This window comes from Pristis pectinata, chromosome 1, assembly GCF_009764475.1.
Source record: "Pristis pectinata isolate sPriPec2 chromosome 1, sPriPec2.1.pri, whole genome shotgun sequence".
NCBI lineage: Eukaryota > Metazoa > Chordata > Chondrichthyes > Rhinopristiformes > Pristidae > Pristis > Pristis pectinata.
In genome coordinates this window covers 77,218,412-77,230,666 of record NC_067405.1, presented here as the reverse complement: position 1 = coordinate 77,230,666, position 12,255 = coordinate 77,218,412, and the positions used below count along the sequence as shown (strand labels likewise).

The 12,255-nt window shown below is 46.7% G+C and overlaps 1 protein-coding gene across 7 annotated transcripts in view; it reads right to left on the bottom strand.

The window, feature by feature from the left end:
* Positions 1-12,255, bottom strand: part of LOC127573531 (receptor tyrosine-protein kinase erbB-4-like) — an 843,473-nt gene that overhangs the window by 214,240 nt on the left and 616,978 nt on the right. For all 7 annotated transcript variants that reach the window (XM_052021850.1, XM_052021859.1, XM_052021885.1 and 4 more), the window contains 3 exons: positions 6,301-6,433; positions 2,242-2,364; positions 1,815-1,913 (listed from right to left, as the gene is read on the bottom strand). In XM_052021850.1, the coding sequence (XP_051877810.1) occupies positions 1,815-1,913; positions 2,242-2,364; positions 6,301-6,433 (355 nt within the window). The remainder of the gene's footprint in view (positions 1-1,814; positions 1,914-2,241; positions 2,365-6,300; positions 6,434-12,255) is intronic.

The window sequence follows — 12,255 nt, the reverse complement described above, 5'->3', positions numbered from 1 at the left end:
CAGTGGGCATCCAACTCAAAGGCACTGGGCGCCCATTCTAAAGGACACTGGTCAGCCACCTGACAGGTACTGGACACCCACTTCAAAGGGCATTGTATACCCTCCCCATAGGCACTGGCTACTTACCCCCATGGGCACTGTCACCTACTCCATTGGTGCTGGGTACCCGTACAGTCACTGTTACCATCAGGGGCAGTTCCTTTGTGCCAGATCCTGCTTTTACCAGTCGCCCAACCACACACTCGCGCAGGGACAGCACTGGGAACCTTCCTGACCTCCATCCCCAGAGGTTACACCTCCTGCAGGGGCCCTTAGCTGGCTTGGTACAGTCAGTGTCTCAGTATGGCTCTCCCATAAGGTCACAGAAGGATGACATTCAGCCCAGCATGTCTGTGCTGCCTCGTTGAAAGCCCTTTCCCCTTCTCTATCCTCAGCCCTGTAATTTCATTTCTCTTTCAGGCATATACCTAGTTTTGTACAGGAAGTTAAGATTGTCCCTTGTTCCATCACCTTCCCAATCATTGCATCCTTGGTCATGTCAATGTTCCACATGTCCCCCCAACTTCTCTGGCAAGTTAACTGAAGCTTCAGTGTTCGAGGTCCCTGTCATTCTAATCAAACCATGCATTTAGAGTCATAGAGTAATATCGCACAGAAACACGTTCTTCTGCCCAACTCATCTGAGATGCTTACTTGAGCTGGTCCCATTTCCCTGCATTTGATCTATATCCCTCTAAACCCTTCCCATCAGTGTACTTATCCAAATATATTTTAAATGTTGTTAGTGTACCTGCCTCAACCACTTCCTCTGGCAGCTCATTCCATATACGGACCACGAAGAAATTGCTCCTCAGGTCCCTTTTAAGTTTTTCCCCTCTCACCTTAAACTGATGCCCTCTAGTTTTTGATTCCCCAATTCTGGGAAAAAAATTACAAAACCTATGTGACTGATGTCTGCCTGGACAATTATGACAATTGCCTAAGTGTTCTCTGGGATTTACTGGCAGCACAGAAGATGGCACACAGCCATCCTTCATATTGTTCGGATCACAACCAACGTGGGAGCCACTGGGGAGCATCTGCAAAACTATATGATGCAGTGCAACAATCTGCCATGTATTATGATCTATAGAGTATATGGCATTTTAGGGCTCATCTGCATGACTGAAATGTTAATTCATTCAGAGGTATAACAGAGCTCCACTGAGTGGAACCACCTTCCCATCTCACTCAACAGATGTTGGCCAAACACAATGCAAGGCATTTACAGGTTAACTGTAGAGTAGTTGCAGTTGCTAAAATTGCAGCAAGATAGTTACAATTAATTGGACACTTTGCAAATGGTGCCTGATTACAATAAACATTTGTTGGCCAGATGTAATGCAGTCGAGACAAGGTGAAGCACAGTGGTGGCTTTTCTTTTCCTCTGCTGTCGAGCAAATTCAGCTGGCATCTTTGAATAGATTTCACATTAACGAGATGCTAGTTTAATTACACCTTTACGAAACTAACTGTGAAAGCCGTATCACCCGATTATATTCATTAGTAATATATTATCCTCATTCAGGAACTGCTGCTATGATGATGTGACTAGTGCCTTGCGTGTGGCTAGACTCCCTGTGCTAGCGCAACACTTTAATCATTTTCAAATAGGAGGTAAATGAACCTCCAGCTAAACTCCTTCCAACTTCATTTGGAACACCTTGTTCCGTTGTTTCATTGATACCCCATTGGTACAATCAATAACTGTCACTTCCCCCGTTTCCATTACTACGCTTAGAAAATTAATCAGGAATTAGATGCCATCGACTTACATCCATGAATTCCACATTCGCCTTGGGACCTGTTCTCTCACGGAGGATCTTAATGGCTACAGGAATCTTCACCGTCTCCCCCTCGGGGACCCAGATGCCCTGATGAAGACAAAAAGCATCACCTCAGAAAAATGCTTTGTACAAACAAAATATTTCCATTACAAATGGCTCTAGCTGGGGGAGCTTTACCTCAGCTGTCAACAGTTAACAGGAGCAACCAAGAAAATCTATGAACAGAATAGATTTAGATGGATCAGCCTGCGTTAAGATGAATAGACCATGCATGCAGTTTGAAGGCCTTAAATCATAATTTTAGAGGGCAGCTGATGAAACAAAGGAAATTGCAAAATCCTGAGAAGCTGCTAAAATGAATGAATAGGAGTTAACACCATGAGTCACTACGAAAGGGCAAGTCAGTGCTACTCACTTTGTAGACGGTCCCAAAGGCGCCAGAGCCAAGAATCTTGATGCGTTTCAGCTCGGTCTCCTTGAGGATCCTAAGCTGGGCCTGATTAGGTGCAGCACCACTGGGAGTTAAAGGTTCCACCAGCTGAAGGCAGGAAGAATTTCAAACAGAAATTTCTTGAGTCACTGGAACGATCAAGGAAGCTGCAATCTGGGAGCAGCTTTCATTCTTTTCGTATCAACTGAACTTTGAAGGCCACCACAAATTCGAGATGATACCATTTCAATTCAAGAGCACAGACTGTGGTGAAGGTGGCACGGCTGTCTACACTGACACTTGGTTTTGGACATACAGTAATTGGAGACGATACAGAGGAGATTCCCCAGGATGTTGCCTGGGATGGAGCATTTCATTTATGAAGAGAGACTGGATAGGCTGGGTTTGTTTTCCTTAGAGTGGAGCAGGCTGAGGGGGGAGCTGATCGAGGTGTGTAAAATAATGAGAGGCATAGATAGGGTAGAACATAAGAAACTTACCCCATGACAGAGGTAGCTAAAACTAGAGGGCACTAATTTATTATGAGTTATGATGAGGGGGAAGAGACTTGGAGGGGATCGAAGAAATAATTTTTTTCACCCAGAGGATGGTTGGAATCTGGAACACACTGTCTGAGTGGGTGGTGGAGCCAAATACTCTCACGACATTTAAGAAGTATCGAGATGAACATGCTCTTGCCCCACTGAGTTTGTATCCTCCTACCAGGACACTATCCTGTCCCCCTGGTCCAATCCCTTCCCACCTACGTCTGTGACACATCACACGCTCTCCAACTCTTCCATAGCTTTAAGTTCTCCGGCACGCACAACCTCATCTCCACCATGGACATCAATTCTCTCAATTCCCCATCATGATGGCCTCATTGCCCTCCGCTTCTTTCTTGACCAGAGACAGAACCAGTCCCCTTCCACTAACACTCTCCTCCACCTGGCTGAACTTGTCCTCACCCTAAACAACTTCATTTTCGATTCCTCTCACTTTCTACAGACCAAGGGCGTAGTCATGGGCACTCGCATGGGCCCCAGCTATGCCTGCCTCTTCGATGGCTACGTTGAACAGTCTCTGTTCCAAGCCTACTCCGGCCCCATTCCTCAACTCTTTCTCCATTATACTGATGACTGCATTGGTGCCACCTCTTGCACCCGTGCGGAACTTAATAGTTTCATAAATTTTGCCACAAATTTTCACCCTGCTCTCCAGTTCACTTGGACTATCTCTGACACCTCTCTCTCCTTCCTTGATCTTTCCATCTCCATCTCAGGGGATTCCTTATCTACCGCCATCTTCTACAAACCCACTGACGCTCGCAGCTACCTCGATTACAGCTCCTCCCACCCTGTCTCTTGGAAGGATGCGATCTCTTTTTCTCAATTTCTCCGCCTCCGCTGCATCTGCTCCCATGATGAGGCTTCCATTCCAGGACATCCGAGATGTCCAACTTCTTTACTAACCGTGGCTTCCCCCTACTGTGGTTGAGAGAGCTTGCACCTGCATCTCTGCCATTTCCTGCACCTCTGCTCTCACCCCCACCCCTCCCAGACCCAACAGGGATAGGGTACCTCTTGTCTTCACATTTGATCCTACTAGTCTATGTATCCAACACATCATTCTCTGCCACTTCTGCCATCTCCAATGGGACCCCACCATCAAGCATATCTTCCCCTCCCCACCCCTCTCTGCCCTTCATAGGGACCGCTCTCTCTGTGACTCCCTAGTTCACTCCTCCCCCCACCCATCCTACTCCCACCCCGGGGACTTTCCACTGCACCCGCCATAGGTGAAATACCTGTCCCTACACCACCTGCATCACCTCCATCCAGGGACCCAAACAGTCCTTTCAAGTGAGACAAAGATTCACCTGCACCTTCCTTAATATCATCTATTGCATTTGGTGCTCCAAGTGTGGTCTCCTCTACATTGGTGAGACCAAACGCAGACTGGGCAACCGCTTCGCAGAACAGCTGCACTCCATCCATAACCGCGATCTGCATCTCCCCGTTGCCAGTCACTTCAACTCCCCCTCCTATTCCATCACAGATATGTCAGTCCTCAGCCTCCTCCACTGCCAGGAGAACTCCAAGCGCAAACTGGAGGAACAGCACCTCATTTTCTGTCTTGGAATCTTGCAGCCTAATGGCATGAACATTGAATTCTCCCACTTTAAGTAATTCCCACAACCCCCCACGCCTCCCACCCCCCAACCATCCCTCTTCTTTTCTTCCCTTTCCTAGCCTATCTCTCTTTTTTCTATCCCTCTTTTTTCTTCCTTACCTTTGACCCATCCCCGGGTGGATCTGCTCTTCCCTCCTCCCCCACATCTGCCTATCACTATCTCTTACCTGCATCTACCTATCACCACCTTGTGCCCACCCCGCCTCTGCTCTTTTGTCCACCTATCTCTGCTCTGCTTTTCCCTCCTATGTATTGGGCTTCCCCTTTTCCTATCTTCAGTCCTCAAGAAGGGTCCTGACTTGAAATGTTGACCGCCTGCTTTCTCCACGAATGCTGCCTGGCCTGCTGAGTTCCTCCAGCATCATAGTGTTTTTCATCTAGATTCCAGCATCTGCAATCCTTTGATTCTCCAGATGAGCACTTGGATTGCTGAAGCATAGAAGGCTACAGAACAAGTGCTGGTAAATGGGATTACTATGGATGGGTAATTTATGGTTGGATTTGGTGGGTCAAAGTGCCTGTTTCTGTACTGTAAGATTCTAATTCTACTTTACAAAGACAACAACCCGCTTTTATATAGTGTAGAGCATCACAGACCTTGAAAGGGAAAAAAAGCTTGCAAAGGCACAGGAGAAACATTAAGAGGATGTTTGTCAATGAGGTTTATTTAAGGAGACTTGAAAGGAATAGATGGAGCGAAGGACATAAGCACCATGGGAATTTCAGTGTGAGCTCCAGGACAGCAGACGCAGTGGTGGGGTTAAGGTAGGGTAAAGGAAAAGGGTCCTGGAAGGAGGGGACTGCGGCATTAGGTGAGTTTGATTGGGAGATATAATTTGGGAAAGTCGTAAGACAGATTGGTTTGAGTTCAGGGCTCTACAACAACACTAAAATGAATACTACATAAGGGGATATAATTTGATTGGTTTGATTTCAGGCCTCATCAACCAACTATACTGAATAAGATGGGTCCCAGACTGAGCAGCATCAATGACTGTGTTGCCTTACTCCACACCAGAGTTACTCAGTCTGGTGCACACAACACGACCTTCCTCAGCACTGGGTAGATATTGTGCCATGGTGGGCTGATGGAAAAGAGAGAGGCAATGGGTTGCAATCAGTACCTTGTTGGCTTGTACTGAACTTCTAGCAGTCTGCACTAGAATGAGACTGAGTGGATCTGGTTCCTTGGTTACACGGTGCATGTTCTGAAGCTGGAATGGAGGTACACTTGTTTCCAATGCTACCTCTGTTCCTCACCCTATTGTTAGCTTACGGAAGCTTCGGGATGAGACACACTTATGGCCCAAGCAATCAGTCAAGGAGTAACATTACTGTTTGCTTATTGTTTGATAAAAGCTTTGTCAAAGTTGAATGGCTCATTTTGAATCCAAGGCTTGTAGTCGTAAGGATCTAACTGTTGCAAATCCATGTGGGATATGGGCCAAAATGAGACTGGCATGGAAAGACATCTTGGTCAGCATAAATGAGTCAGGCCAAAGGGCCTGTTTCTATGCTGTACAACTCTATGACTATGCTGTTCAGCTAACCCCTACCACTGCCTTGGAATGGCACTGGATATGACATCCCAAAGACTCAATGGTTGGCCGGCTAATTAGCTACTGGAAATGATCCCTTAACATACATGGTGATGGCAAAATCGGTGGGATTATAGGGTAGCAAGTGGGGAAATAGAATTTCTCTGAGAGCTGCCACAGACGATGGGCTGAATGGCCCCCTTCTATGCTGTGAGAAATCAAAGTGCATTTTCTGAGCGTTAAGCCCTGTTTCTATTTAGCAGAGAAAACAATAACTGAGCTCGGCAGGGTGGGTCCCGCCCACCTGCGTTACCTCAGTCTCCAGGAAGCGGCGCATTGCCCGTTTCTTCTTGATGCTCTTCCTCCTCAGGTACACAGCGACCACCAGCCCAAGGATCACCACGATGAAGAGCCCGCCTATCACTCCGGCAGCTATCAGCGGGGTCCTGCCGATCGAAGCGACAGAATGGGGGTGGGGGGGGTGAGAGCAAAGGGTCAGTGGGGAGCCAGTCACAGCAGAAAGAAAATGTGTCTAAAATGTTCACAGAAGGAAGAAAACTGCAAGCGCGTCCAATCACCCTCAAGCAATCACACCAGGCTGACTAAAGAGAACAAGCTCTGCTGCCCTGTGGGAAACAGGCAGGAATTCCCCAGGTATCCCGGGATCAATCCCAGGTGAAGAGTTGGGTGTCCATGGTATTTCCACATGGGATACGACAGTTATATTAAGATGCTTCACCCACTCTTAAGAATCCAGCAAAGGGATGCTGGTGTGTTCTGTTTACATTTATTGGTTATGAGAGGTTATGTGGTGGTTTAATTGTTAATCTATGATCACAATATTACTCCTGGGTCCCAATGCTTTTGCTTCTTCAAAGGGGAAACACACATGCATGGATATTAAGTGAAAGTTTGACTTCTGAGGCTGTGAGTTTGCATTTATACACTAGGGACAGAAAGAAGATGTTAGGTTTGAGATAACACTTAAAAGCCGTTCCTGAAATTATGACTGAACAGAGCTGTTAGGCAAGTAAAGGAGAAAGAAGTGCAGAGCTAATTCTGTCTTGACAACTGAATGGTAATTATAATGAATGCTTGAACTTTTTCTGAAGGGTCTCACTTGGATCTCAGAACCCCTTGAGGAAGCAGAGTGAGGTTGATGAGGTGGGGGGGGGGGGTGGGTGTGGTAAACTGGCTGTGAAGGAATGTGCAACCTCTAGTCATGCAAATCCCACTTGCTTACGAAGTCAAGCTCATCAGACTTGGTTTTTAATTAGAAATATTCATCATTGTAATCCATTTTTATTACCAGAAGGGTCTAAAAGGAAAGCATCCAAACTCAGCAAAGAGGCAAGGCAAGCAGCAAACAAAGGCACCTGCTACAAAGGACCTGTTGATCCATTTAAATGAGATGGGGAACAAGAGCTGAATTAATATTTTCCTTCACAATGTGAATTAGTTGGACAAAATAGCTTTCCGGTCGATATTTCCCAACACAACAGGAAGGGGATCAAAGAAGAACATAGTGTATTTCCTTTTGCTGCCGTGAGGAGCAGCAGGAAGATGGTGGAGGGTTGCTAGGGGTGTCGAGGGAATTGGGGGTGGATGGCCATGAGGTGCGGAGGGGACAAAGAGGATGCTATTCAGAGGGACCAGACCATTACCAATGAGGAAGCCTGAAAAATGTAGATCCCACATACACCAGTGAGAGGAAGAAAAGACCAGATTATTACAAAAACATATTCCACACAAGAACAGAAAATGATATTTTTCCAAAAATTTCTCTGCTCTGCAGCAACAGCCGGAGAGAAGCAGAGAAAACACAAGTAAATATGTCAAAGGGAAAAGGGGCAGAAACAATAGAACAGGAAAGGACTAATCTGTCTGGGGAGGGGGGATCATTAATGGGTGGGTCTGTCAAGAGGAGGATCATTAATGGATTGGTCCATCTGGGGGCTTGTGGAAATTATTAACGGATTGGTCAATGTGGAGGAGGTTAATTGATGGACTGGTCATTCTGGGGAAGGGTCAGGAATTGACTGACCTGACTGTGTAAGGTTAATAATGGATGGGCCAGTCTTGGGGCTGGGTGGTGGCCAGTAATGGACTGGTTAGTATGGGGGGCTGTTGGATCAGTAATGGACTGGTCATGGAGGAAATGTAATTTTAGGGAACGGTTAAAACTGATCTGACCTGATTGGCAGAGGATCAACGAAGGACTGGTCTACCTGGGGGAAGGATCGTTGATGGACCAGTCTGTCTGGGGGAAGGATCATTGATGGACCAGTCTGTCCGGGGGAAGAACACTGATGGACCAGTCTGTCCGGGGGAAGGATCACTGATGGACCAGTCTGTCCGGGGGAAGGATCATTGATGGACCAGTCTGTCTGGGGGCAGGGCCTCTGTTGGAAAATCTTGAGTTGTTTCACCTGCAATGAGATTTCTGGAGGTTGCTTTTCCTTGAGGGAATGGCTCAGTGGGAATAAACTTTTTTTTTGAGTTCCCTGGCAGCTTCTGGTCCTTGGTTGGGACACTCCAGCCGGGTGCCTTTTAACACAGGTTCTGCAGCAACAGTGACAGTGCACATTACCATGTCATATCTGCTGGCACAGAACTGCAATTACTGTGACAAATATTTGATGTTTTAATGAGGCTCCAGTCAGGAGGTTTTCAATGAATCCGGTAAGCTGTGTGTACTTGCTGCTTGTCTGAAAGGCACACTTGCGAGCGACGTTGTATTTGGATAATTATTGCTCTGTTTATGGTCCCCTCTGTTCTCTGGAGTAAGAGAAGGTGGGTTCGTCAGGCTCATTATCCCCTCCCACAACTAGTCCAGTTGGCCACTGCTTACAAGCCCTGTGACGAGTGTGAGGCAAGGTGGAATCAGGCGTCCGGGGTCTTGACACAAGCAGGGTAACCAGATAGCAATCGGGTGAAGGAATCTGGTGGTTGGTTCTTTGGAATGGACTTGGAAATTCCAGGAGTTAAAGATTATTTTCTGGGAAACATCTTTGATCAATGCAAGGGGAAAAACAACTATTGGGCAGTTTAAAACTATGGGTTTCATTTGCTTCTCCGTTAAAATAGTCTTGCACGTGGATAAAAAGAATGTTGCTTGTCAGTCTGTTCAGTATCATCCAATTGGGTAGCAAAGAACTGTTTGCTTTCCAGTTGGATATATTGAAAAGCTGGACATGCTGACTGGAGTGGCTGGAGTGTGGTGGTGGGATTATTCGAGATGGTGGGATAAGTGTGATGAAATCTTCTAGAATACACTGGACTCAGAGCCTGGCACTTTCTTGTATAGCCTTTGAGAAGGTGATAGTGAGCTGTCTTCTTGAACTGCTGCAGTCCTTCTGGTGAAGGTGCTCCCATAGTTGGGGAGGGAGTTCTAGGGTTTAGAACCAGTGACAATGATGGACCAGCAATATATTTCCAAATCAGGATGGTATGTGAGTTGGAGGGGAATCTGCAGCTGGTGGTGTTCCCATTGCATCTGTTGCCCTTGTCCTTCTTGTAGGTGTGGGAGGTGCTGTCAGAGTAGCCTGGTGGAGGAATTGCACTGCATTTTGTTGAGTGCACACATTGGATGGTGGATGAAGTGCCAGTCCAGTGGGCGGCTTTGTCCTGGATGGTGTCCAGCTTCCTGAGATGTTGGAGCTGAACTCTTCCAGGCAAGTGCTCAACGATAACACTAACCACCTGCCCCAGGATATTGGTGGTGGGGACTCGGTGATGGTAATGTTATTGAATGTCAAGGGCCAAGTGTTTGACTCTCTTTTATTGGAGATAGTCATTGCCTGGCACTTTCATGGCATGAATGTTACTTGCCACGTATCAGCCTGAATGTTGTTTTGGTCTTGCTGCATGCAGGCATGGGCTGCTTCATTTGCTCAGGAATTGCAATTGGAAGTTAACATTGCACAATGATCAACAAACATTTCCTTTTCTGATCTAGTGATGGAAGGAAGGCCAGTGATGAAGCAGCTGAAGATGGTTGGGTTTAGGATACTGCCCTGAGAAACTTCTGCAGTGATGTCCTGGGGCTGGGATGATTGACCTCCAACAACCACAACCATCTTTCTTTGTCTTAGATATTGACCCCAACCATTGGAGTGCTTTCTGTTTGGCTTCAGTTTTATTTGGACTTCTTGATGCCACATTCAGTCAAATGCCGCCATGATGTCGAAGACAGTCACTCTCACCTCACCTCTGGAGTTCAGTCCCTTTACCTAGTTGCAACTGTAATGGAACGTTTTGTGTTGGGCTGTGATTGGTTCTGGAGCCAGGAAGTTGTCTTTGCCGTATTCAGTGCCTTCGGACAATCTTGAAATCAGTCAGAATGAAGTAAAAGTCTACTGAGGGCTGGCTTCTGTGATGGTGGGGATCTCAGGAGGAAGCAGAGGTGGATCATCCACTCAGCACTTCTGGCTGAACGTGGTTGTAAATGCATCAGCCTCGTCTTTGAAACTGATGCGCCTGGCTCTGTTATCACCGAGGGTGGACCTTCCTGGAGCTTCCTCCTCCTGTTGGGTGTTTAATTGTTCACTAACTTGCACAGGAGACGGCAGCACTGCAGAGACTTGATCTGAACCAGTAGTTGTGAAATCCCTTGGGATCTGTCTATTACACACTGTGTTTGCTGTTGAACACATATGTAGTCCTGAACGACAGCTTCACTAAGTTGGCACCTCATGATGCCTGGTGCTGCTCTCAGCATACACTGAGGTTGATCCCCAACCTTCACAGTAACAGGACTGAGGAAAATGGTGGACCACGAGGTACCAGACTGTGGTGGTGGACATTTCTGCCTCATGGGTGCCCAGTTTTGATCTGTTCTGGATCTATGCATGACAGCTGTTCCACACAACATGATGGAGGGCGTCTGCTGTGTGACAAAGGGACTTTGTCACCACGAGGACTGTGTGGTGCTAATGGATAGATGTCATTGGCAAGGATGAGAACAAGTAGATTTATCGTCACAAACATCTGGAAGCCAGTGTCTATGTTGGCAGAGGGGCCCACACAGGCTTGCCAAATAACAACCTGACAAAATCCTCTCCACAGAAACACTTTTGAAGGAGTTGCAAAGTCCAGACAACATTCAGGCATGGGCTGATTGGTTCTGATGATAGTCATTGACCTGGAACGTTGACTCTGTTTCAATCTCCACAGATGCTGCCTGACTTGCTGAGTATCTTCAACATTTTCTGTTTTTATTTGAGATCTCCAGCCTCTGTTCTTTATTTTCTTTCAGTTCATCCCTCGTATTGATTCACTCACTACCTGCTATAGACCCAGTATGGGCTATGTGCATTGGGACTGGACCAGCTCAGTCAGTGCTGGTGCTACCAAGTTACCTTTGGTGATGGACATTGAATCTCCCATCCAGAGTTCCTCCTGTGTCCTTGCTATTTTCAGTGCTTCTTCCTGACTCATCAGCTGAGAAAGGACAATGCGCGGTGATCAGAAGTCCCTGCCCTTATTTGACCTGATGCTGGGAGACCTTATGGAGTTTGGAGTCAATGTTGAGGATCTCCAGGGCTACTCTCTCTGAGCACTCTGCTGCACCTCTGGTGGGTCTGACCTGCCGGTGAGATAGGTCTACCCGGTGTTGTGATGGAGGAATCTGGCACTTTGTCGATGAGCTACTATTTTGTCAGTCTGCACAAGGAAATGAAATTGGCAACTTAATAGCAACTACATGTTTGTTCAGAAATGTCTCAAGGCACCGTGAGGAGTTGCTTTGGGTGACAATGAGAGTTGTCGCATCGGCAGGTACAGTGGCCAGTTCACAGTAGTCAAGAAGGCCATTTGGTTCACTCTGCCCATGCTGGCTCTTTGATTCATGGATCTGAAAGATATATCCAAATAAAATTCCCCACCCCTTCCACCCCACAGTTTTTCTTTACATCACTGCAACATCTTGTTCTTCAAATCTATATGCAGTTTTCTTCGATAGTTATCACCATGTTTTCAGCCGTATATTCCGGAACCCAAAATGCAAACAAAATTTCTCCTCTCTCCTTGTGAGCTTTTACCGATTATCTTCAGTTTGCTTGGGTCCTCACTGCCAACAGAGAATTGCTCCTTATTCTCTCATAACCCTTCACCGTCAGTGGCACATAGATGGAGCTGTGGAGAAGTTCCCATCTGTGAATTGTCTCCTGTGTCAGCAAAAATGGACAGAAGGTATACACGAGGACAATGAACAAGACCCTTGCTGATGATTCCACTGCAGAGATTCTGGGTACATCTCTTACACAGT